A 25246-nucleotide genomic window follows, 5' to 3' on the forward strand; every position below is an offset into this window, starting at 1 on the left:
AGTCATCCAGTTGACTTGTTTTCAAAAGCAGGACTAGAACTCTCCATCTCCCAGTTAACCACTACATCAAATTGCCTCTTATCATCTTGGGAATTTGCAGATTCATTGGAGGTGCAGGTGCCCCCTTGAAGGGTGAATGCAGGCCTGGATACATTGGCAAGAGCTGTTGTGCTATTTGACAGACGACTTGCCAACCTGTCTTAAATCTCCATTGATTTAAGAATTCTCCATCGGGGCTGTAAAAATTAGGGCTTGATTTCTCCAAGTGCGACGCTTCGAGTGGGTTTATCTAAGATTTACAAGACCACCATCCTCCCTGTTGCACTGTATGGCACTGAATGCCAGGCAGCAACAACAGGGACCAAAAGCTATCCCCATGCCATGGAAATGTGAATGCTCCGTTGGATATTGGGCATCTCCCTTCTTGGCCACATCACAAATGACACCGTTTGACATTTTGGTGTGGCACCAATTATAGAGAAGATGAGGCCGGCTTCGCTGGTATGGGCATGTCCAGAGAGCAGCACCTTCCACCGTGGCCAAGATCAACTAGAAGTCAATGGCCGGCAACCTCGTGGGTGTCCAAAACAGAAATGGCAAGACACCATCAGCAAAGATATGTAAGCTGTGTTCAATGATCTGAAAAGTGGATCCTGTACCTGCAGAAATATGCTAGGACAGGGGTGGGCCAGTTTAGCTGTCTCAGGAATTCTGGGAGCTGAAGTCCACAAGTTGAAAAACGGTCACATTTGCCCACCTCTGCGCTAGGAAGACGACATTCCAAAGTCTGCAGTTTACTCATCCATCGCCAATTAGTATTTCAATAGATACAAAGGGTGGTGCAATGAGTAATTTTTGTAAAACCGGTCTTTCACAATCTGGTGCTATCACCTTATTTTACAGGGTTGCTACACAACCAGAAAAAGAAAGGCTTAGAAATCAAGACTTATAATTCTTGGAGGAAGCGGATCCTATCGCTTCCAAAAATTCACTTCCTCATTTTCTTAAAAGATTGTGCACTTTGCTCAGTAAGTTTATACAGAGGAAGCGTAAGAAATTTCAGAGCACACTTTTGAAACAGATGGATCACGGCAGTCTCAAATGCTAACTGGCAAGCCAGGAAACCATCAATTGAAGTATCCATTAATATGTGAACTTCGCAAACCATAAAAATAGGACACTTGGAACACTGATGTGAGAGTAACATCATGTTATTTCAAATGGTGCCACATCAGATTGAAAGGATGAAAAAAAATTATCTAATTTTTGTTTTTAACCTCGATACCAATACTACAAAGCTGCTCAGAATGTACAGAAATGTAGTAACATGTAAATTGGGAAATTCTGAACTTTGGCCAAAATCAGCAATCATGAAAACATTGGAGAACTATTTCTATAATGGTGTTAAAAATCAATTATAGTTGAACTAATCAATTACATGAAGACGTGCACATAAAATGATTGGTACTAGTCTTTAATACATACATGTGTAAATACATAAAGATTTGCAAAACCATAAACCAATGTTAAGAGGGGAAAACGCAAATACTCAAATTATCAAGTTCCAATAATATACTGTATAAAAAGGACTGACAAAAGCAAAAGAATTCAGGATTATGTTCCTCCTGTTAAAAGTTTAGTTGTTTACTTTATTATCATTGCACATGGTACAATGAAATTAAATGCCATCTTCAGTGTACATTAGAACTATAAAAATAAAAACACAAACCTACATCCTTTACATTCTATGTAATTGAAATTGAAAACCCGGTATTGCACTATACCGTAGAATTCAATAGGGTTATTGCTCTGGTCTTCATTTAACAGCTCCTCTCAACATCCTTAAGCCCCCAACCACAGCAGTGGCCTCAAACAGAATCCCCAAAATTTGGCTAAGCAGGGCTTGGTAAAGCGTAGCTCAGCTGAATTCAAATTTATAGGTTCACTGATGTTCAATAATAGATATTCATTTACAAAATAAAGTGAACAGGTTCTCATGGCAAATCAAAAAATCTCCCAATAACTCCCAAGTTTGTACTGTTACCAATAGAAGTACCAATCGCAGGTGCAGTTTTGTTTTATAACCAACATTATAAATGCTGCTGCAGTCTACGTTGCACAAGAGTTGATGTTATCCATTCAGTCATGTCAAACTCTTGGCCATTCTATGGGCCAGGACTCTCTGCATCTTCCCAACCTGCGTGGCTTTGCGTTGTCTTGTGCTCTGGCTGGTTCCTTAACGCCAGACTTCCTATCTGATGTTGCTTGGTCTAACATTTTCATTCCTCCAAGCCTGTCCAAGTAGTTTCTCTTCCACAGCAATACTGAGAACAGCTGGTGCTTTCACGAGTTTTTCCCTCCTTTCAAATAACCTGACAAGGAAAAGCAAACAAAAATGACCGTTTTAGAATCTGGAAGTAGATTTTTGATAGCTCCAGATCTCAGTAATTCAATTCAATTTTTGAATTGAATTACTGTAATTTTTCAATAGAAAAATACCCATTAACTAAAAGCAGGAATTTTATCTCCTTGAGGAATAGAATAGAATAGAATAGAATAGAATAGAATAGAATAGAATAGAATAACAGAGTTGGAAGGGACCTTGGAGGTCTTCTAGTCCAACCCCCTGCTTAGGCAGGAAACCCTACACCACTTCAGACAAATGGTTATCCAACATCTTCTTAAAAACTTCCAGTGTTGGAGCATTCACAACTTCACAACTTGTCCAGCTACTAAATGTACAGTATGTTGACAAGTCAACAATAGAATAGCATAGGAATATCTTTGTCACTTTAAATGTACACTAATCAGCATATGTTAAAATGAAATTTCATTGCATTCAACTCTCAAAAGATAACCATTATATATATAACCATTCTTCTTGTGCTATATCTGTCATCGGACGTTGATGGACACATATGACAGAGAAACATGCAAAATATGATCCCAATTAACGAATACATTTATACAATTTTGCAGTTTATTGCTTTTTTTCCAGTAAATGTACTTCATCTAGAGCTGGTTGGACAACTTGAGGCAACTTACAAATAAAACTCTACATCTGTTTTCAATTCATGAAAACACACAAAGAACTGTGAATTAGGTTCTCCAGTTCAAAATCTTGAAACCCCACATCTAAGGGGAAAAAAACCCACATTAACATGGAGCATGAAGCAAAGCATAGAAGCAGGAGTGTTTGACCTTGACAATTTTAGGACTTGTGGTCTTCCAACTCCCAGAAATCCACATGCCTTAAACAAGGCCAAGGCATAGAACAAGGAGGAAAGGAGAGAGGATGCAAATAGAATTGTCTCCTGCATGGTTTATCTCCTCTGTCACAGCCATAAGACTCAGAGAAGCAGTAGGAATATGCAGGCTGCAGACCACGGAGGTCCAACTTCCTCTCCAACAGCGTGGAAGGGGACCATACGTCATAGGACAGAAGCCTACGCTCCCGTACGCCACATGGACAGAGCTGAGAGAGGGCAACCTCTCCAGGTGTCCCTGTTGGGGGAAACACATCAGAGACCAACCCTCATTTCTCCAGGAGGGGGGAGACACTGGAGCAATATACAGATAGTCCTTAATTTACAACTGTTCAAAGTTACAACACCCCTGGAGGAAAAAGTGAGTAATGTCCTGGTAGTTGCAGCATCCCCAGAGAAAAATTCCGGGTGCTTGGCAACCAGCATTTCTAATAGTTGCGGCATCCCAGGGTGAAGTGATCACCAGCTGCAGCCTTCTGAGCTGACTTTAGACCAAGCCAAGTCAATGGGGGGAAGGGGGGGGGAAGAGTTGGGTTCGTTAACGGCCAGTGATTCCATTAATGTGGCCAAAAAAAAGATGGTACAAACAGGCCGACTTCTTCAACCTTGCGTACCATGAGAAATTCTGGTCCCTGTGTCATAAATCGAGAACCACCAGACTACCTGTAGTCTGATCATCAGCAGAGGAAAAAATGTTCACTAGATATTCTGGAAAAATCACCTCCCTTCAAAGGCTTATTACAATGTAAGCAAGACACAGAAAAAAATATAGTATATAGAGTAGGGGTCTCCAACCTTGGCAACTTTAAGACTTGTGGAACTCAACTCCCAGAATTCCTCAGCCAGCTTTGCAGACAGGGATTTCTCCCACCATTTCAAGACTGAGCTGCCACAGTCATCTTCCTGGTTGGGCTTTCAAAAGCCTGCTGAAATACACAATTAAGAAACACAAAATAGTAAGTTAACATCTTCAATCAGTGGCTCTTGCTATACATTTCTGGTTGGGTTGTTTGTGTGTCTCCCTCTCCTTCGTGGTATTTTTTGAAGGTTCCATTGGATTATACAGAAATGGCAGGCACAAAGGAAACAAAAACAGAAATGTCTCCTGCATGGTTTATCTCCTCTGTCACGGTCCACAAAGACTCAGAGAAGCAGTAGGAATATGCAGGCTGCAGACTACGGAGGCCCAACTTGATCTCCAGCAGCGTGGAAGGGGACCATACGTCATAGGACAGAAGCCTACGCTCCCATACGCCACACGGACAGAGCTGAGAGAGCACAAACTCTCCAGGTGTCCCCGCTGGATTGTTACATTGCCTTTCTGGAAGTGTGCCTAGTCTTCATGATTTCAGATAACTGTGGCTCAAGATAAAACTGAACAAAAAGAAATAAGCATCCCAGTTATCTAAAAAGTCTAAATATTATTGCAATTAGCAACAGCACTTACATACCGCTTCACAGTGCTTTTACAGCCCTCTCTAAGCGGTTTACAGAGTCAGCCTATTGCCCCCAACAATCTGGGTCCTCATTTTACCCACCTCGGAAGGATGGGAGGCTGAGTCAACCTTGAGCCTGGTGAGACTCAAACTGTTGGCAGCTGGCAGTCAGCAGAAGTAGCCTTCTGCTGACTGCTTTCTAACCCACTGCGCCACCACAGCTCTTACAGCCATTCTAGAAATCAGCATTTTGGGAAGCCCCACGTGCTATTTCAGGTAGGCATTTCCAACGAAAGTAACTTCGATTATAGAATTTGCAAGACTGTCTAATGGGAGGAAAAACCGTTGCACCGATCCAGATGGTTACATCAGAATTCTCAGCCACTTTCACCAGCAACTATAGGCAAGGGATGAGTCAGGCCAATCTAAAGCACCACAGACCGTATCCTTCCAAGTTCGACTTTGGTTTTTAAGTATTGGCGCTAGGATCAACGTGAAGGTGTGTAAGCCTTTGCCTTTAACACCACTGTTGTAGGCTTGTTCCTGGTCAAGGTCTTTCAACACACCTGAGATATTTGTTTATTTTTATTTATTTAATTTGATTTGTATGCCGCCCTATCTCCATAGGACTCAGGGTGGCTCACAACAATTAAAATCAAACCTTGGTAGTACAGTGGTCTAAAGCACCCTGTTATTAAGATCAGCTGCCTGCAATTACTGCAGGTTCGAATCTCGCCAGGCTCAAGGTTGACTCAGCCTTCCATCCTTTCTAAGGTAGGTAAATTGAGGACCCAGTTGTGGGGGCAATAAGATGACTTTGTATAAATATACAAAAGGATGAAGGCTATTGCTGAGCACATTGTAAGCCGCCCTGAGTCTCTGGAGAAGGGCGGCATATAAATCAAATTTAAAAAAAAAAAACGAGATAAAAATGTATTAAAATAAAAATTAAACGTATGTTAAAATTCATTAAAATAATCAAACCCCATCAGTGTAGGCTGGGCAATTTAAACAGCCATGTCTTTAGTTCGCGGCGGAAAGTGCGAAGGTCAGATAAATGATCAGGCTACAATTAAGGTGTGTTTGTTGCAGTCTAGCTAGAGGCCTATGACACCTAGGAAAGCAATATAGTGCTAAGGTCCTATTGCTGATAGTTCAGCTAACAGTGACCACGTTACCTATACAACTCAAAAGGATGCCAAACTGCCCGTGTACAGCTAAAAGAGCCCAAGGCAAACCCATACCTTCTGCTTTTGAACCAGATTATAGATTCACAGCATTGAATCCTGGCCATCATCTGAAACTGGTCAGAATAGCAATGTGTCCTCAAGGGTCAGGAGATGCGTAGGATGTTCCAGCAGCAGCAGCAGAATTCAGCCGAACCAGAAGGCTGCCTATGCATGGAAAAGAAACCAGAGTGGATGTCATCATTAGCTTTTCAAATCTAAGACACTTACTTGACAATGACTGAAGAAGCTTCACTGGAACAGGTCTGTAATTTTTCCCAATTTCTTTTATACCGCCATCCTTTGAATCGGGGCATTCCCACCAGCTACCTAAACCAGTGATGGCTAACCTTTTCCAGACTGAGTGCCCAAAGTGTGCATGCACACCCAAACCCCCCAAATGCAATGCGCGCACACACTCATGCATGCACGGCAGACCTAATAACCAGCTGGCTGGCAGGAGGCACACATGCATGCACGGCAGAGCTGAACTGGGATGACGGCTTGCTTGCCCAGAGGGCGCTGTGTGCCACCTGTAGCACGCATGCCATAGGTTCATTATCACGGACCTAAACGGTATTGATCAATCTACACACAATCTACATGTGTGTCGATTGGTTTGCAAAGCCATAAACCAATGTTAAGAGGGAAAAACTCAAAATACTCAATTATCAAGTTCCAGTAAGGTATAATAGGATTGGCAAAGACAGAGGAATTCAGGATGAAGCTTGCATCCTGTTCTTCAGATAACAGTTCTTCTCAACACCTTTTGTTCAGCATGAGCCCGGCTAGCCACAGCAGTGGCATCAAGCAGAATCCCCAAAATTTGGTTAAGCAATGTTTGTTAAAAGTATAGCTGGGATGAATGTGAATTAATAAATTCATAGATGTTCAACTATACATGATCATTTACAAAATAAAGACAGGTTCTCAGGGCCAACTAAGAAAAACCAAAAAGTTTGTAATTGCTGCTGCAGTCTACATTGCACAAGAGTCAATCTTGTGTCAATCATGTCAAACTCTTGGCTGTTCTAAGGGCCAGGATGCTCAACACCTTCTGTGGTTATGAGTTGTCCTGTGCCCTGGCTGCTCCATTAATGCCAGACTTCTATCTGATGCTGCTTGGTCTAACTTTTTTATTCCTCCTCCACAGCAATACTGACAACAGCTGATGCTTTCAGAGCAAACAAAAATGACCATTTCAGAATCTGGAAGTATTGATAGCTCCAGATCTCAGCAATTCAATTCAATAGAAAAACCCAAACCCTAACTCTTGATATGGGGCAACGTATGGAAAAACTCAGGGGTGCTTCCTCACCTTAACTCAACGCTGCTTCCTGTGCTGGAGGAAGAGTCAATCAGGCCTTTGGTCCCGCCTCCTCTGCCTGAGCATGCCCAGTTTTGACGAAGGCGTAGTAGCGATTGACTTGGAAGTTTTTCTCGGTGCCGATTCTGAACACTCCTGGACTTAAGACCAGATGGTCGCCGGGCGCGGGGTTGGAGTTGGGGTGTTGGTATTTTCTCTCAGCACACCGAAAAGGAGCGTGTCAGGTAAGAGTCGAGAATCCAAGGAAAGGGACATACCAAAGCCGACTGTCCTAAGGTTGGGTAGCAGTCTGGTCCCAAGTCCCCAATTCTGTATGCACTTTTTTTTTGAAGTACTCATCTGCCAAAGGCTGCTTCAGAGAAGACGAAGACATCCTGTTCTGACCTAGTCTTCCTGATACAATAAAAGCACACAAGTCCCAAAAACCTCTTTTTATTTCCACGGCTGCGAATTCTGCTCATTCAGAGCCTGTTCATTCCCAGTCTGTCCATTCACAGGAGTCCCAAATAATTGTAAAGAGTCCAACAGAAATCTGCCACAGTTCTTCGTGATAATAGTGATAAGCACCCAGCATCTCCCTTGACACACTGCCAAGACCTAATTGGCAATTAACTTTGCAAGGCCACACGGAGCACAGGGTCAAAACAGAGCTTCAAAATTTAAACCAACCAGAACGAACAAAGTTGCTTCCTGCAAAGGGCTCACCTGCCTTCGCTCCTTCTTTATGTCTTATGGGACTCACTGGAGAAGAGCCTAATGCCGGGAACAATTGAGGGCAAAAGAATGGGACGACAGAGAATGAGGGGGCTGGATGGAGTCACTGAAGCAGTTGGCGTGAGCTTAAATGGACTCGAGGATGGTAGAGGACAGGAAGGCCTGGAGGAACATTGTCTATGGGGTCGCAATAGGTCAGACACGACTTTGCAACTAATAACTACTTCTCCTTGGCCTCCCAACATTTTCATTTACTAGTTCCTCACCTCCTCTTGCATGTATGTTCATCATGGAACATACATGCAAAAGCTGGATGGCAGCTATACATGTGAAAAAGACACCTCGGAGATTTCCACTAGAGATGTGAAGAGACTCTGGAAAGAGTGCAAAGAGTAACCAAGATGATTAGGGGCTGGAGGCTAAAACGTTGCAGGAATTGAGTATGTCTAGTCCGCACATAACTCCCAGATGGCCCTGGCCCCATCTCTGCCTCCGAAACAGAGCCCTTGTACGGGCCTTCCCGACTCCAGGACTGGCCCCCGTTCCTCCCCAGCCTCCTCACTGTCCGACTCTGCTGCCAGCTCCACATGCCACCAGCAGACTACAACACATCCAACTTGTACTGTCGTATGAACGGGGATGGGCATAGACCACATCGCTGCCCTACAAATGTCAAGAGAGGCCTGTGTATTCCATGCAACCTTCGTGGCTGCGCTTCTAGTTGAATGAGCTGTCACTCGCCTGGGAAACTGGAGCGCCTGGATCTCGTAAGCCTTGGCGATGCATACCCGTATCCACCAGCCTATGGTTGATGGTGTGATCTTGCTGCCCAATGTGCTAGGTCGGACTGACAGTCTTTCTCTTTAAATAGATACGGGTAGCCCTCCTAACGTCCAAGAAGTGCCACTTTTTCTCCAGGTTGTGGTTTGGGTTTGGGCAGAAATCTGTTAAGACTATTTCCTGTGCCCTGTGGAACGAACAGTTCACTTTGGGAAGAAAGGTGGGCTCTAGCCATAAGGTAAAGGTTCCCCTTGCACATATGTGCTAATTGTTCCCGACTCTAGGGGGCGGGGCTCATCTCCGTTTCAAAGCCAGAAGAGCCAGCGCTGTCTGAAGACATCTCCGTGGTCATTTGGCCGGCATGACTAAACACCAAAGGCGCACGGAACACTGTTACCTTCCCACCAAAGGTGGTCCCTATTTTTCTACTTGCATTTTTATGTGCTTTTGAACTGCTAGGTTGGCAGAAGCTGGGACAAGGAACGGGAGCTCACCCCGTTACGCGGCACTAGGGATTCGAACCGCTGAACTGCCGACAAGCTCAGCGTCTTAGCCACTGAGCCACCGCGTCCCCTCCAAGCAGTGTGGTTTTTTTTGTAATATGACAAAAAAATGTTGTCAGTTCATAGATTTTCTATTACTACGATTCTATTTTCTATGATCATTTTTATACCTCCCAACTCCCAGGGGCTCTGGGTGGCTTACAAATTATTAAAAATGCTTGTAAACAAAAAAAAAAAAACCAATACAAAACCAACCTATATTATGAAGCACAGATGACAAACACTAATGGCTAGTTTCTGTCAGGCGTGAAAGATCAAGACAACACAACTTCCAATTAAATTTAATGTATTAATAATTATTAGCCAATGAGCCACCGCGTCCCTATCAGAGTCTAGTTATAGGACCACCATATTTTGGTGAAATATACAAAGGTCCTCTCTTATGGAGAGGGCTACCAGGACAGAAGGTGAGGAAACTCGGGTCTGCCAATGGGAGGGTTGGGATCTGCCATTACTTGGAGTGGTAAAAGGGACGGTTGCCTGTGCCATGAAATTGTTGCTTGCCTTGGAATTGTTGTCTATTTCTGCTCCTGAACCCGGATCTGTCCGGTTGTTGGTTTTGTCTGGGGGCGTATGCCCTCTGGGGTTGAGGGGCGTCAAACCCCGTGTCTGTGGGCTGAAAGGAAGGCCTATGGAAATAAGGCGAGACGCGGCTGTTATCCCGTCTGTATAGAGAAGGCAAGACCTTTTTCCCGTCCTTGGTCTCCACTAGAATGGGCTCCAGGGCCTCTCCAAACAGCTTGCTACCCTTGAAGGGAGCAGAGGCTAGTTTCCACTTATACTTCATGTCCGCCTGCCATTGGTGAAGCCACAGTAGGCGACGGGCCACCACCGAAGAGGAAATGGCCCTAGAAGCAAATTTGGCAGTATCCAAGGTGGCATCTGCCGAGAATTCCATAGCCGCTATCAGTTTGTTAATGTCCTGGTGTAAGTGGAGGTCACTAGGGGGAACCCTCGCTTGCATCTGGCGGAGCCAGAGCAATGAGGCCCTGTTGAAGAATGAGGCGGCTGTAGATGCTTTGATTGCCCAGGCAGCTGCCTGATGCATATTGCGGAGGGCATATTCCCCCCTCTTATCCTCTGGCTTCAGAGCATCATCATTAGACAGGAGGGTGGAGGGTGTTAAGGCCAACACTGGATCATCTACAGTTGGTGGGTCCAGTGTTTCCATGAAATCCTGGGCCATATTATAAAATGTTTTGTCCACCAAGCTTGGGGAAGGGGATGCCCCTAGTTGGACCCATTGCCTTTGGACCACATCCTGAAATAGTTTAGGTGATGGGATTTCCTCAATCTCTGCGGTTAGCTCTGAAAAGAGCAACTTACTCGGGTCCAATGCCGACTCCTTTGTAGCTGGGTCAGTTCCCAGTTGCGCTGAGGCTTTGGCCTTAAATAATAAAGATTTAAAGAGCGCTGGGCGAAAGAGACGTGTGAAGGCCTTGGGCTGTTGATCCGTCCCCTCATAGTCCTCATCTCCTGAGAGCGATAACTTGCTCTGCATGGAGGAAGGGGTTGAGGGGGACCCTTGGAACATCGCCAAATCTTTTTGATGCTGGGATGCCATATGTTGGTCTTGATGTAGGGGAGTTTCAGGTGCCACAGGAGCAGCCTGACGTTTCTGTTGTAGGCCTGCAGCGATGCCCTGTGCTATGGCCTCTGAAATCATCCTTTTCATCTGGTCATCCATTTCAGGCCCTTGACTCTCAAGTCCCGCCACCGTGGGTGTAAAGGTGGCCTCTGGTCCAGCTTTCATCCTCTTTGGAGGTGGCTCAACAAAAACCTCATTGCCATCTGGTGACCCAACCTGAGAGCCCAGTGGAATCTGTTCCTCTTCATCGATTGGCCGCCTTAACTGCTGGGCTGGTAAAGCAAGGGAAAATTTAAAAAAAAAACAGATTAACATGGAACACGAAGCAAAACATAGAACAGGAGTGTTCGACTTTGACAATTTTAAGACTTGTGGACTTCCAACTGCCAGAAATCCATAATTCTTAAAGATGGCCAAGGCTGGACATCCCAGGCATTGAATAAGGACAGGAGAAGATGCAAATAGAATTGTCTCCTGCATGGTTTATCTCCTCTGTCACAGCCATAAGACTCAGAGAAGCAGTAGGAATATGCAGGCTGCAGACCACGGAGGTCCAGCTTGCTCTCCAACAGTGTGGAAGGGGACCATACGTCATAGGACAGAAGCCTACGCTCCCATACGCCACATGGACAGAGCTGAGAGAGCACAAACTCTCCAGGTGTCCCTGTTGAATACATCCCTCCATTTATATAAATTTAATTAGAACTATGGGTGATTATTCAAGGGAAGAATGCATTTGTTCCTAAACTAAGGAAGATATATTTACCTTAATTAAATTTTGCAATCTGGAGATTATTTAGGCACAAGTTTATAATAGAATAGAAAAGAATAGAATTCTTTATTGGCCAAGTGTGATTGGACACACAAGGAATTTGTCTTTGGTGCATATATTCTCAGTGTACATAAAAAGACATGATACATAGGTACAACAATTAAGTGATGGTCATAGGTTGCAATAAGCAATCAAATCATACTAGGAAACCATCAATATCAATATAAATCATAAGGATACAAGCAGGGTGGATAAATGATTTTTTTTAAAAAAATAAAAAAATTGGATTTTATTTAAATCGGATTTTTTTGATTTTTATCTAATTTATTTTAATAAAAAACTTTTGGGGTAAAAATCTATCATATGATAGTTTTCTATTTAAGATACATAAATAATTTAGTTTATTCAGCATGAAGTGGAGCCTAGTTATGTAACACGAGGCTGTATATTCTGCAACACTGGGACTATCGGTGAGTCAACAGTGGTCAAAGGAGTAGCAGAGATGACAGTTGCTCTTTAAAAATTATGATTTAAATCGAGTTGATTTAAATCAAATCCACCCTGGATACAAGCAACAAAGTTGCAGTCATAAGTGGGAGCAGTTAGGATTTTTTAGCAGTTAATTCTGATCAGGTAGGGTTTTTTTTTAAAATAAGCAGAGTTGGAGACTGGAAACAGTTTTGAAAGTTTTGTCCATCAAAACTTTAAAAATAAAGAGAAAAAATTTATCAATACCTTTTTGCTTCTGAATCTTACTCTTTGATTTAAACGGCATTTTCAGCAGCATCAAACAAAAACCAAGAAAGTTCTTCCCTGCAATAAAACTTACATTAGAAATGAATGCAACCAACATTGGCACTAAGCAATTGATATAGCACTTTAGAAATGAGTCTGTAAACAATGGCAAGCCATTTGTTCAGTCGTAATATATACATGTACATAATGCACAGCCATGCTGGTTTGGGAGCTATACTTTTATGCTTAAAATGGGCAAACTAGAGACGATTGTAAGTGATTCTAACTCAACATAATGCATGATCCAGCCATGCACATAAATGTTGTGCACTACCACAATTTCTGAGCACATGAAAGCTCAACTTTAAGCAAACCTCCGGAATAAGGAGACCTGTTCTTTTATTCAAAGAGGCACACAAAAGAGTTTGAGAAAAGAAAATAATCCAACTCGCTTTAATGTCACGGTTAATGAATTAGGTAGATTACCGAAGCCTCGATAAACAGGATCCTTTCCCTATTACCAAACCGACTGTGTTTCAAATAATTTACAGAATCTTCTATTATTCCCTTTAAAAAGACTTGCAGTGCTAATTCAACTAAGTATTCAATGACTTAATCATCTGTTCTGCATCACTTCCGCAGGGGGAAGGTGGGGGGGGGGAATATATTTTTAATAATTCGGGGATGCACGAACAAAGGCTGCAATTCATCCTTATCTGAAAGATTCACTTCGCCTTTTATTTCAAAAGACTCCATTAAGTTACCTTAATTAAAAATAGAGGATTTCATGCATTTATATGGGTCGGGAAAAACAAAACACACAGCTACTTTCAAAGACACCAAGTTACAAATGCTCTGTTATTAATATGGAAAAAAAATTAAACAGAATCACTATAGCAAAATCTGACTATCTATAATGAAAGCACTAATATATCCAAATGTGTTATATCTAGATAAAATTCTAACATAAAGATATATTAAATGAACAAGGGAATTAAAAAATGAAACAGGAATTTAAAAAATCAGGCAATTGATATGGACTGGTGGCCTTATATGCAAATACAGGCGAGGTATAAAGACACAGAAAAATACAGATTCTATAGTAAACATGAATTCGATAAGATACTACAGGGGGCAGATGAAAAATTGATTTAAAATCCTACAATTACTTATTGAGTTTTTAAATGGAAGAAGAAATAGTAAAGGAAACTGATAACAGGGCAGAAATTTTTTGGGTACACTATAGAACTGGGTAATTGGAAAAAAATGTGGGAAAGATGTCAGCAGCATAGAGAAAACTTGTATAAAATGTTCTATTGATGGCATCTACCGCCAGCAAGATTGGCAAAAATGTTCCCAGAATGTTAGAAATGCAAACAAGACACAGGGAACATACTACCATAAATGGTAGACCTGTCCATGGGCGAAAAAGTACTGGGCAAAGATAAAAAAAATGGCTAGAAGAAATGGTAAAACAACAAATAAGATTCAAAGCCAGAGTTATTTCTATTAGGCATACTAACAGGGAAATATAATTTAAAAATTCGCTACTTAATGCTACATGTAATAACAGCGGCTAGAATTATTTATATACAACATTGGAAAAAGGGAAACATACCCACAAAGGAAATGGTAATAAAATATTAGATTGCGCCCAAATGGACAGGTTGATGATGGAAATGTAAAGACAAAGGAGAATATTATTCAATCTGGGATGTATGATATATTTGATTAGATAATAGTTGCAAAGATTAGAAAATCAATGAACCAGAAATAAATACAAGTATAATGATAGATAGAATACTTATTGTAAGCAATATTATGGCAAGACTGTACAAAAGTGTAAATTAAAATACATAGAATGATAAATATAGAGATCTACGTTAGAATCATGGAAACAATAGATAAAACATGATATTGTATAAATAAGAGTTAAATGGCCGTAACTAGGAGGTAAAGTAGTATATATATTGTAAAAAATTGCCCATATAACCAGTTGCAAAGTTGAAATTGTGATACAAAACGAAGAAAAATGTTCAAAACAAGTATTACCAAAAAATAAAGAGGATTTCTAACTGCCGCCCCTTGTATGAAAAGAAAAAAAGTTACTCTTTTATAGAATGTATTAATTGCATAAAAGGAATTATAAAGGCTCTATTGCAAAGCCTCAGTAACAAGACAAAGGAAAAGCCACAGGAAAAAGGTTAATTATTATTGTGTCAGCTTGACCAAAATGTTCAAGTAAGCTCACCCACAATGGGTGAGAAAAATAAGTTGCATCCTGTTGTAAATTAGCAAGAGCAATCGCTGCAAAACACAGGAAATTGGAAAAGCAGCAAATAAAAAGAAGCCATAACCAAAAGGAATCATGTTGGACGCGTACGCAGGATGTAAACAGGCAGGATCTGGGTGGGAAGGAGGTATGATGTATACTGGTAGGAAAGTTAAAAGTATTGTTTGAAACTTTGTAAGCGCGCTTCCACGATCTCAATCCAACTTGGGAGGCCTTTGCAAACGCTTTCCAATAAATTCTCTTTGTTTGTACATCAGAGTATAAAATTTTTTTGGGTGTTTAAATCTCACACCCTTTTAAGCCTCTTATAAGGTCGAGCCTCCTTTGTGCAATTTCCAACCGCCACTGCGATTGTTGCACGACTATCTAAAGCCGCCCAGAACCGCTATGGGTCGGGAAGGACATACATTTAATAAATAATTAAATAAATAAATTTTATATAATAAATTAATAATAATTAAGACATTAATAAACTTGGATTTGCAATCCTACTTAACCTTTCAGGTTAATAAAATGCCAACTATGGGATTGCCGCCACCGCCCTATTTAGCGAGAGCTACCATCAGATGTACTCACCTCCCGTCGCCTCGTGCCAAAGAAAGAACGGAACGCCCCGACGCTTGTATTTATAGTGCGCTGAGGATGCCGGGAAAAGCAAATGTCGCATGCGCAGAAGAAATCCTGTTGAAGGCGATCAAACGAAAGCCAATGAGATTCGATTGGATTTGTTTCACGCAACCTTCGCTTCCGGTTCTCATGCGATGGCTCAGGGTGCGGGACAAAATATTATCATAGCCAAAACCACCCAAGATGGCGAGGCTTGCCTCCTCCCGCATTGGTTTTCAAGGAATCCTAATTCCTTGAATCCTAATTCCTTGAAGCAGTCTTGGTTCGCTGCTTTATTGCTTTGCCAAACGGAAAATGCCACCGGGTGCAATTAGAAACCGCACGTTTTCTACAAAGGGCATCTCTTTGGGCAACAGTACGCGTGCGCAAATCAGCGGCAGGCGACTCGGTGCAGCCAGACGGGATGAGCCCAAAATCTCGAAGATGAAACGAGATTTCAAGTGAAAACAAGGCGGAAACTCTGCGATTGCAAGTACGCCCCCTATTGACCAAAGACTAGCAGCTTCCCTTAACAAGAAAGGATTTTTTTCCCCTCTAGTTTTCAGTTTCCTGCATTAATATTCTCAGATCTTCTATCGAATTGCTAGAAGAACATTATGCATTTTTCTTTAATTACTTTAGAATGCAAGCACTGTTTTTCAAATCCCAAAAATAAGGCTTTCCCCCAAACTATCTTTGTATTGCACTATACTTCCTAGAGGTGGCTGAAAGTTTTAGGGTTCTATACAATGTCAAGTGCATAAATCCGGGATCCTCCGTATCTCCGGGGGGAGCTCGTTCCAAATGGCAGGTGCCCCCACAGAGAAGGCTCTCCCCCTGGGGGTCGCCAGTCAACATTGTTTGACCGACGGTACCCTGAGGAGTCCCTCTCTGTGGGAGCGCACTGGCCGGTGGGAGGCTATCGGTAGCGGAAGGCGATCTCGTAAGTACCCAGGTCCTAAGCCATGGAGCACTTTAAAGGTGGTAACCAATACCTTGAAGCGCACCCTGAAGACCACAGGGAGCCAGTGCAGCTCACGCAGGAGAGGTGTTACATGGGAGCGCCATGTCGCTCCCATAATCACCTGCGCAGCCGCATTCTGGACCAGTTGGAGCCTCCGGGTGCTCTTCAAGGGGAGCCCCATGTAGAGAGCATTACAGTAGTCCAGACGGGAAGTGACGAGGGCTACATACTACAAAGTTCATGCAAAATAATTATGTTGACAAAAGTTCAAGAACCTTGCCTGCAGAAGCCAATTAAAATATTTTTTTGGTTAATATCTACCATAAATCATTGGGCACTTCATTAAGAATATGATGAAGTTTTGAAGAACACAAAAACAGAGTACACTGGTATTATTGGGAACACAAAAAGTCCCCTGGATATTGAAACGGAGATTGCGAGCATGTCAATAGAAGTTATTAAAATATGCACATTCCCATTTCCTGCAGATACTCAATCACTTTCACTCTGCAAACACCCCTGATGTTATTCATTAAAAAAAATATTCATATGCATTATGGTGGTGAAGAAGAAACAGAATGAAAAGGAGAAGGGTTTTTTTCCTAAAAAAAATTTATTTCATACAATCTTGTTGATAGGAAGACAACACAATGATTTCCTTAATAGAGATTTTATACATCATGAAAAAAAATTGCTCCGATGAAGAGTACACTGGCACTTATCCCACAATCCACACCAAAAGCTTTTCTCCTTGCATTGTAAGAAAAATGGCTCCTTATAAAGACAAGGCCACATTCCCCTCCCTTCACAGGAACACCAGAAAGGCAACTGGCATCGGCTGGAATGAAAGTAGGGGGCGTTGAAGGCAAGTTTGCCATGCCTTGCATTCCCCCCAGACTCACCCATTAGGAGGACCATTTCTTGGAGAGAAAGAACTCCAATATGCATAAGCTTATCTTATCCTTGTGAAAAGATAAGAAGAGGCTGGATCCAGCCTAAGCTGTGGGCTGCCCTTAATCGCCACTGAAATCAGTCAGAAGGGGGTTTATTCAAGAAGATTGGACCCAATTGACTGCACAGATTCCGTCTCCTGCGCAATGTTTTTAAGATATCTGAATCCTGCCCTCTTTTGTCTGGGTCATCCTTCTCCAAAAAATGGTGTGTAGTTGCAAAAGTAGCAGCAAAAAAAAAAGAGTTCTTCTGGATTTGAGGAAGCACAGCAATATCAGCCTCTGGTCTACATGCATCTCTATAAGCTTCTACACGTGTGACCTTTTACAGATGTGTGAAGAGATGTGCCACCAAACCGATGCTCAGATACAGAACCAACATCTAATACATGTCCAAATTCCTGTTTTTGCATTTCCCCCCCCCCCCAACTCTTCACTCCAACGTCATAGGACACGCATCCCGGATGTGGCCAGTGATACAACGTTCAGAACCATTCCATCAAAATCTACTTAATGCCATGCCATCTTTCCTTTCCTTTCCTTAAAAGTTGGGTTTAAGCCCTTTGCGAATCATTTACATTTCAGTACGTTTTTGCTACAAATCTAAGAAAAAGGCAAGCTCCACATTAATTTCAGGAAGTTGCTTTTTTTAAAAAAAAAAAAAAGTCACAATTTGTTAAAAAATACAGTATATTCCACGTCATCTGCTTCTTCAAGGCAACTCATTTCAGGCTTTGCAGTGTCCTGTTAAACAGGCCTAAAGGTGCATCCCCCTCCCCACAGAAAATTCGGTCTCTTAGCTTTATAGCAAATTTGTCTGTCGAAGGGAACTTCTTGCTGTCCGTTGTTTTGTTTTGTTTTTATGTTACGTTTTCCCCCCTTCCCCCCCCCCAAAATGCAGCATGTGCCATGTTAGAGCTCAAAAATTCTTCCGCTAGACAACATATGATTGGTCAGTAGTGATTCTGCAAATTAATAACTCCCAAAAAAAAAAAGAAGAAGAAGAAGAAGAAGCCCATAAGCACCTTTCCCAAATCTCCAGTAATGTGTCAGTTAAAGTTTCTTCTGGGTACAGCATAATATAGGTACGTGCACACTTCTCATTCCACAGCTCCAAAGTCTGCTCTGATAGTCTCGCTTTTCGTTGAAACCGGAACATGAAACGGTTCAGAATCAGGCAGAAGATAAGGAGCCAAAGGGGCATCATCCGTTTGTATTGCCGTATATCTGAGGTATAATGCTTTCGATCGTGACGTGCCCCGCCGTGTGATCTCGTGGCACTTGTGACAAATTTCCTTTCAATGAAATGCTAACTTTGGGACAAGGGCGTTCCCGTCCCTGGCCCATTTCCTGGCGAAGAGAAACTTTTCCTCTGGATATGTGAATGAAGGCTAATCTCAAACAAGCCTCAAGATTCCTCTTCAATTTGTGAGACAGGAAATGACAAACACAGCAAGTTCGCTTCTCTTCCAGTGACTGATCATGCTTCTTGCTGTTTTTCTTTTTTTAAAAAAAAAAACACCTCAAGGCCGATGATATCTGCAAGACAAGTATTAAAAAATCATATAACATTTATCCGTCCATCCATCCATCCATCCATCCCCCACCCACCCATCTCTATCTATCTATCTATCTATCTATCTATCTATCTATCTATCTATCTATCTATCTATCTATCTATCTATCTACTTACTTACCTACCTACCTACCTATCTACTTACCTACCTACCTACCTACCTACCTAATTTATATAGCCATACATCTTACAAAAAGTGACCCTGCTACAACAATCACTTAACAACACATAGAAAAACAGGCAATATAAAAAGATAAAATCCAGATTAAAATAAAAATCTTAAAAACAAATGTATCCACTCTAGGCAAAAGGTGGATAAGAATGAGCACCTAGCAATGGAGCCATCTGAGCATACAGTAGTGGCCAAAACCTTTTGGGAAAAGTGTATTTTTGAAGTTTGATGGTTAAAAGCACCACTTGTTTTTTTGGACTTTCAAGATAATCCTATTCCACTGCTGGAATGGCCTGGGAATAGCCCAGACCTTAACCCAATTGAAAATCTATAGAGCCGACTAAAGAAACTTGTTAGTCAGAAGCGACCCAGCAATAAAACCCAGTTAATAGAAGCCATCATTCAATCTTGGTTTCACATGATAACAGTTGCAGAACTAAAAGGCTTGGTTAACTCCATGGGAAGATGTTGTAAGGTTGTAATTCATGCTAAAGGTTACCCAACTAAGTATTAACTGACATGGTGATAATTTTTGTATATCTCATTTTTTCTATGGTGATAATTTTTGTATATCTCATTTTTTCTACTTTTCTTCTTTATAACTGCTATTCTACAGCAATAGCAAATCCTTCATAAAAGTTACTGTATTACATTCTTGATTAAATAATCTTCCCATTGATATATAATTTTATGGTACTACAGCTACTCCAAAAAAAAAAAAGTGGTGTTATTAGCTAGTTTTAGAAAATACACTTTTCCCAAAAGGCTTCCACAATTTTGGCCACTATTGTATATTTGCTTCTTTGCCAATCCCAGGTGTGATTACAAAATTTCTAGAGGGGTTTTCTTTAGCTGTTTTTAACCCGACTTTATTGTTTTTATAAATGACCCAAAGTGTACAGTGCCTTCTACTGCATAGCTCCCAACGACCGGTAAGATCCCACAGAGTCGGTCTCCTCCGGGTCCCGTCAGCTAAACAATGTCGGCTGGCGGGCCCACAGGGGAGGGCCTTCTCTGTGGCTGCCCCGGCTCTCTGGAACCAATTACCCCCTGAGGTCCGGACTGCCCCCACCCTACTGGCCTTCCAGAAAACGGTGAAGACCTGGCTCTTCCGGCAGGCCTGGGGCCGTTGATCTCGCTACGGTGATCTTGCAAGACCCGGCCACGAATTGGAGTGTATGGCTTTTAATGTTTTCTTTTTAAACTTTTGTATGGGATATTGTTCGCATTGTTTTATTCTTTGTTGTTAGCCGCCCAGAGTCCCTCGGGAGTTGGGCAGCATAAAAATGCGACTAATAAATAAATATATAAATAAATAAATAAATACAGGAGGCTGTCGTAGCCGGAAACAGAGCTCGGGAGCCTGTTTTCACTGGCAGAGCACTCAGGCCCCCACAGCCGCCCCCAACACAAGTGATGTCGCTGGCCACACCCACCTTGGCCCCCCCAAAGTCAAACACAACCCTGATGTGGCGGTCAATGAAATTGAGACACGTCAGTCCAGATTTGGAAGTGGGAACGTTCAGATCAACTTCTACATGGTTTATGCGTCCCATAAGAGGAGATGTTCTCAATGCTAGGTGGCGCTGGCTCTCCACAAAATGCCCATGTCAAAAAACTGAAGTTTAAAAGACTCTTCCAGGCTTGCTTCCAAGTAAATCTGCAAAAACTAGGTTGTGCTGATTACAGCTACCCTCTCTGGCATGACCATAGTTCAGCTTGCAGTACAACTTATTCCAAATATAAAGGAGCTACAGCAGGTCAGAAGCTAAATTCTGCACATGGTGTGCCGTGAACCTGACCCTCCTGCAATGGTCAGAGAGTCCACCTGAGCAACCGCCTTTTAACCTACCGAGTGAACTGCTTGCTCTCTTCGTGCACTTCCATCTCCGAGCTCTTGAATTCGTTCAGCTCCTTCCGAATGGCAGCCTATATAAAAGGGCAGAGAAATCCCATCAGTTCCTGGGGTTCAATGGCCGTTGGACACTCTCAAAACAGTCCACCGTCACAACCAGCAAAATCAATGGGGAAACCAGATTCACTTAACATCCTTGTGACCAACTTAACAATAGCAATAGCATGTAGACTTACATACTGCTTCACAGCCCTCTCTACGCGGTTTACGGAGTCAGCCTCTTGCCCCCAACAATCTGGGTCCTCATTTTACCCACCTCGGAAGGATGGAAAGGCTGAGTCAACCTTGAGCCTGGTGAGATTTGAACTGCCAAATTTGCAGGCAGCCGGCAGTCAGCAGAAATAGACTGCAAGTACTGCTTTCTAACCACTGCGCCACCACGGCCCAACTGCAGTGATTCACTTAACAACTATGGCAAGAAATGAGTAAGTACAATGGGGCAAAACTCAACAACTGTCTCGCTTAAGCAAGAGAAATTTTGGGCTCAATTGTGGACGTACATCGAGGACTACCCCAGTGGTGGGTTTCAAATTTTTTTACTACCGGTTCTGTGGGCGTGGCTTGGTGGACGTGGCAGGGGAAGGATACTGTAAAATCTCCATTCCCACCCCACTCCAGGGGAAGGATACTGTAAAATCTCCATTCCCTCCCCAATCCAGGGGAAGGTTACTGCAAAATCCCCATTTCCTCCTGATCAGCTGGGACTTGGGAGGCAGAGAATAGATGGGGTCGGGGCCAGTCAGAATTTTTACTACAGGTTCTCCGAACTACTCAAAATTTCTGCTACCGGTTCTCCAGAACTGGTCAGAACCTGCTGAAACCCACCTCTGAACTACCCGTACATGAATGTATCTATGTGTACACACCACAGACACCCTCCCCTGCATACTGTACATACAGACAGTTTTTTATGGTCAGGATAGCAGGCAGTTCCCCATTTTGGGTCTAGCTCAGGAAGTATCAGTCTGCAGGAGTGGGAGGTTATCTGGTTGGGAAGGTCATGAGATGCGGCAAGAAAGGAAACGGGTGGGGAGAAGGGATCTTGATACTCAGCCGAGATGAGCAAATGGATAAATATCTTTATTTAGCCCAGCTATTAATATTAACGTAGCAACACAGATGTACATTAACAATAAACAAGTTTGGGTCCTCCAAATATTGCTGCCTGAACACTAAGTTCCAAACCTTTGTCACTTGGCTACACTCACCGGTGTTGTGGCTAGTTATACATTTATAAATGTTTGGGAAGACTCAGATTTTCCATCCCAGTATAAATGCTTCAATTCAAATCTTTATTGTCAGTGCATAACATATGTACAATGAGATTGGTTGAGCTCCCTCAGTGCACCCCAGTGATAGAAAAGTTACGACTTTTTTCTCTGATGCATCCCTTGGCTTCATTAGAGCAAAGGATTACAGGATTGCATCAAAGGCTGTTAAAAATAGGTCCAGTCTTGAAAACCGTCCTGGGAATTTAAAAAAAAAAAATACAGCTGAGAAGAAAAGTGGTAGTGGAGCAAGGCTCAGCCAGGTGTTCACAAAAGAAGTATAACTAATTCACTTACACACCTAATAGCTGTTAATATACAGCAAGCTAGGTTAAATGAAAATCCAACATGTTTTGGGGTTGGGTCTGAGTGTTAATTAGGCCCAGCTTGTTTTGGAAAAATCAGGGAATTTGGAAGGGGACATTTAATTTTTATTAAAGACATTTTTTTAAAAGAATAAAAACAATACGGATTTTGAAAGGGAAAAGTAAGGGAAGTAAATTAATGGGTGGGGGGAGTATAAAGAAGCAAATAGGGAAGAGAAAGGAAAAAGGACAGGACAGGATAATGGGGTGGGGAATGAGGGTGGGGGATAAGGATGACGATAAGGATAAGGATAAGAAGAAGGGAAAGGGTCAATAAGTTGTATAAACCTAGAACATGTATTAAGGTTGATTCAAGGTTGACTCAGCCTTCCATCCTTCCGAGGTGGGTAAAATGAGGACCCAGATTGTTGGGGGCAATACGCTGACTCTTTAAACTGCTTACAGGGGGCTGCACAGCACTGTGAAGGGGTATATAAGTCTTATTGCTATTGCTATAACGATATAAAGAGCTATGGTGGCACAGTGGTTAGAATGCAGCATTGCAGGCTAACTCTGCCCATTGCCAGGAGTTCAATCTTGACTGGCTTGAGGTTGACTCAGCCTTCCATCCTTCCAAGGTGGGTAAAATGAGGACCCAGATTGTTGGGGACAATAGGCTGACTCTCTAAACGGCTTAGAGAGGGCTGGAAAGCACTGGAAAGCGGTATATAAGTCTAAGTGCTATTGCTATTAATTAAAATTGCTTCTGCATTCAAGGTGCTGCCTATCTCCTATAAAGGCCTGGCGATTTAATGGACCACCTATCTCTGATAGTTTTGGCGCCGCAGTGATATCAGGTAGAGCAGATGTGCTCTGGGTTCCTTCGAGTAAGCCATGCCACCTAGCAGGACCCAGGGAGCACCCCTTCCTTATTTTAGCACTTGCCGTCTGGAACACCATCCTCCCCAAAATCTATATGGCTCCCCATGATGACATGCCAAACATCTTTGAAGACTGGGGTCTTCTCCCAGGCCTGGGAGTAGTGTGGGCACTGAGCCTCTATATCTGGAGGTTTGTTATTACAGTCATGTGGTGATGTGTGTGCTTCTTATTTTTTAACTTTAAACTTCCCTGTGTTGTTTGGAGTTGGGCAGCCTCTAGGTTTTAACAATTAATGATTCAATAACCAAGTTGGCCAGATTGGAGGGTTAATTATGTGAACAGAGCAAAAGCAGGACTAGAGGGAAGCTGAGCAGAGAGTTTTTAACTTTGTAATTTTAACTGTAACTTTGCCTTTTTTTTACCTTGTCAGCAGGAGTGAGTTTTGTCCACGGCTTGTCTGCTCTCCTGTCATAGTCATGGGCATCGGTTACCTCCACATATTCATGAAACCTCAGGATCTTTCTGGCCTGCAGTTCAGCCACTGTAGGCCTTTGGCTAAGCTAAAAGGCAGAGAGAGAGAAATCGATATACTAAAGTCATCACGCAATGCTCTGCTATACAAGTAGAAGAGTTGCAACAATGCCCTGATATCTGTGCAATGTCACACTTCCTGGGCAGTGCACCGAGGTGGGGGGGGAGCAGCAACACAGGAAGGTAGACTAAGTTGCAAAGACTTTGAAAGCCATGAGTATGCCAAGCCCATCATTCTCACATGGTAGTGACTAGCTAACACTAGTACAAATAGCAGTGTTACAATAATAAGGCAAGAGTGTCACTTAACTTCCATTTCCTTTAATCTTCAGGGTTAAATTTTCAAAATAAGTCTCTGCATGTCTCATTTCCTCAAACCAGCAGCCTTCAGACATATTGGGATTACCAACTGGTTGGGATTTTTGAAAACTCCAGAATGCTTCTGGAGAGCACCAGTTTGAGGAAAGCGGAGATATATTGAGCAAAACCTCATTTCAGGGTTTTGAAAGTCTAATACGTGAGGTGGTGAAAGCCAGAAAGGGAAAGACATAGAGAGACTTTGGGGGATGTACTTTATATACCCATTTGGGGCTCACACTTAATTGCATGCCCATCTTTGCAAAAAAAAATTCAAAGCAGGCATTGGGTTAAAGCACTGCTTCTCTGTCTTGGCAACTTGAAGATGTACTTCAATTCCCAGAATTCCCCAGCCAGCCATGTATATAAGGCATATCAGAATGAAGTCAAACCATTTATCGTGTGATTTTTTTCCCTATCCTTTTTATCTAGAGCAGACTTGGCAATAACCTGCTGAACCCCCAGAGTCTAAAGCTCTTACCACTGTATTCTGGACCAAGGGTCAACAACTGATGGTCCATGGACCACTGGTGGTCCGTGAGAAAATTTTGGTGGTCCGCAGAAAAATTATTTGCATTTTTTATATTGCATTAAATCAGAGGTCCTCAAACTACGGCCCCTGGGACAGATACGTGCAATGAACATTTGTGTTGCTGCAGAAAATCTCCCCCTTCGGGGTCTTTTTGTGCGGGGCAGAGGGGGACAGAAATTCCAACTTGGGGTCTGCTTCAGCCTCCTGGTGCGGGGCTTTGGCCGAAGGCTGGAGGGAAGCACTGCTGGTGGCGAAGAGCCGGAGGGCCTTGTTCCAATGGGACTGCGTCATGGCCTGGAACTGGCTGACCATCTCAGCCCGCTGAGCCTCCAGGTGCCAGTACCTAGCCTTGAACTCCCGCAGGTCTTCCCTCTGCTTGGAAAGCCTATGCTCGTAGTCCTCAGTGAGGTGCTTCTGCTGAGCCTCCTTCTCAGTCAGATCCAATTTGAACTGAGCCAGTTGTTTTGCCAACTCTTTCTCATGGTGGC

General features: G+C 42.7%; 2 protein-coding genes and 3 non-coding genes across 13 annotated transcripts in view; all 5 read right to left on the bottom strand.

The window, feature by feature from the left end:
• Positions 1 to 1458: 1458 nt before the first annotated feature.
• LOC117663440 (uncharacterized) lies at positions 1459 to 15709 on the bottom strand. 4 transcript variants are annotated; one of them, XM_060691492.2, is made up of 6 exons: positions 15277 to 15709; positions 12408 to 12485; positions 7247 to 11172; positions 5947 to 6096; positions 4062 to 4192; positions 1459 to 2372 (listed from the first exon to the last, which is right to left on the bottom strand). In XM_060691492.2, exons 1-3 carry the CDS (start codon positions 15365 to 15367, stop codon positions 9764 to 9766), a joined length of 1578 nt encoding a protein of 525 aa, XP_060547475.2. In that variant the 5' UTR covers positions 15368 to 15709; the 3' UTR covers positions 1459 to 2372; positions 4062 to 4192; positions 5947 to 6096; positions 7247 to 9763. The 4 variants fall into 4 exon arrangements, with proteins under 4 accessions (XP_060547475.2, XP_087733038.1, XP_060547473.1 ...); XM_087876912.1 differs by having other exon boundaries at positions 4062 to 4189; positions 15277 to 15657; XM_060691490.2 differs by lacking the exons at positions 12408 to 12485; positions 15277 to 15709 and having other exon boundaries at positions 7247 to 12373.
• On the bottom strand, positions 3306 to 3511 carry LOC117663533 (small nucleolar RNA SNORA73 family). The gene has a single exon (XR_004590728.2). It is a non-coding gene; the product is annotated as a small nucleolar RNA SNORA73 family (small nucleolar RNA).
• LOC117663546 (small nucleolar RNA SNORA73 family) lies at positions 4363 to 4570 on the bottom strand. The gene has a single exon (XR_004590739.1). It is a non-coding gene; the product is annotated as a small nucleolar RNA SNORA73 family (small nucleolar RNA).
• On the bottom strand, positions 11366 to 11571 carry LOC117663545 (small nucleolar RNA SNORA73 family). The gene has a single exon (XR_004590738.1). It is a non-coding gene; the product is annotated as a small nucleolar RNA SNORA73 family (small nucleolar RNA).
• Positions 15710 to 16864: 1155 nt separating the features above from the next.
• PHACTR4 (phosphatase and actin regulator 4) overlaps positions 16865 to 25246 on the bottom strand; it is an 87017-nt gene continuing 78635 nt past the window's right edge. For all 6 annotated transcript variants that reach the window (XM_087876913.1, XM_087876915.1, XM_034413617.3 and 3 more), the window contains 3 exons: positions 23761 to 23898; positions 20821 to 20897; positions 16865 to 18759 (listed from right to left, as the gene is read on the bottom strand). In XM_087876913.1, the coding sequence (XP_087733039.1) occupies positions 18744 to 18759; positions 20821 to 20897; positions 23761 to 23898 (231 nt within the window). In that variant the 3' untranslated portion in view covers positions 16865 to 18743. The remainder of the gene's footprint in view (positions 18760 to 20820; positions 20898 to 23760; positions 23899 to 25246) is intronic.

This window comes from Pantherophis guttatus, chromosome 10 (genome assembly GCF_059756535.1).
Source record: "Pantherophis guttatus breed Tessera chromosome 10, ASM5975653v1, whole genome shotgun sequence".
Lineage (NCBI taxonomy): Eukaryota > Metazoa > Chordata > Lepidosauria > Squamata > Colubridae > Pantherophis > Pantherophis guttatus.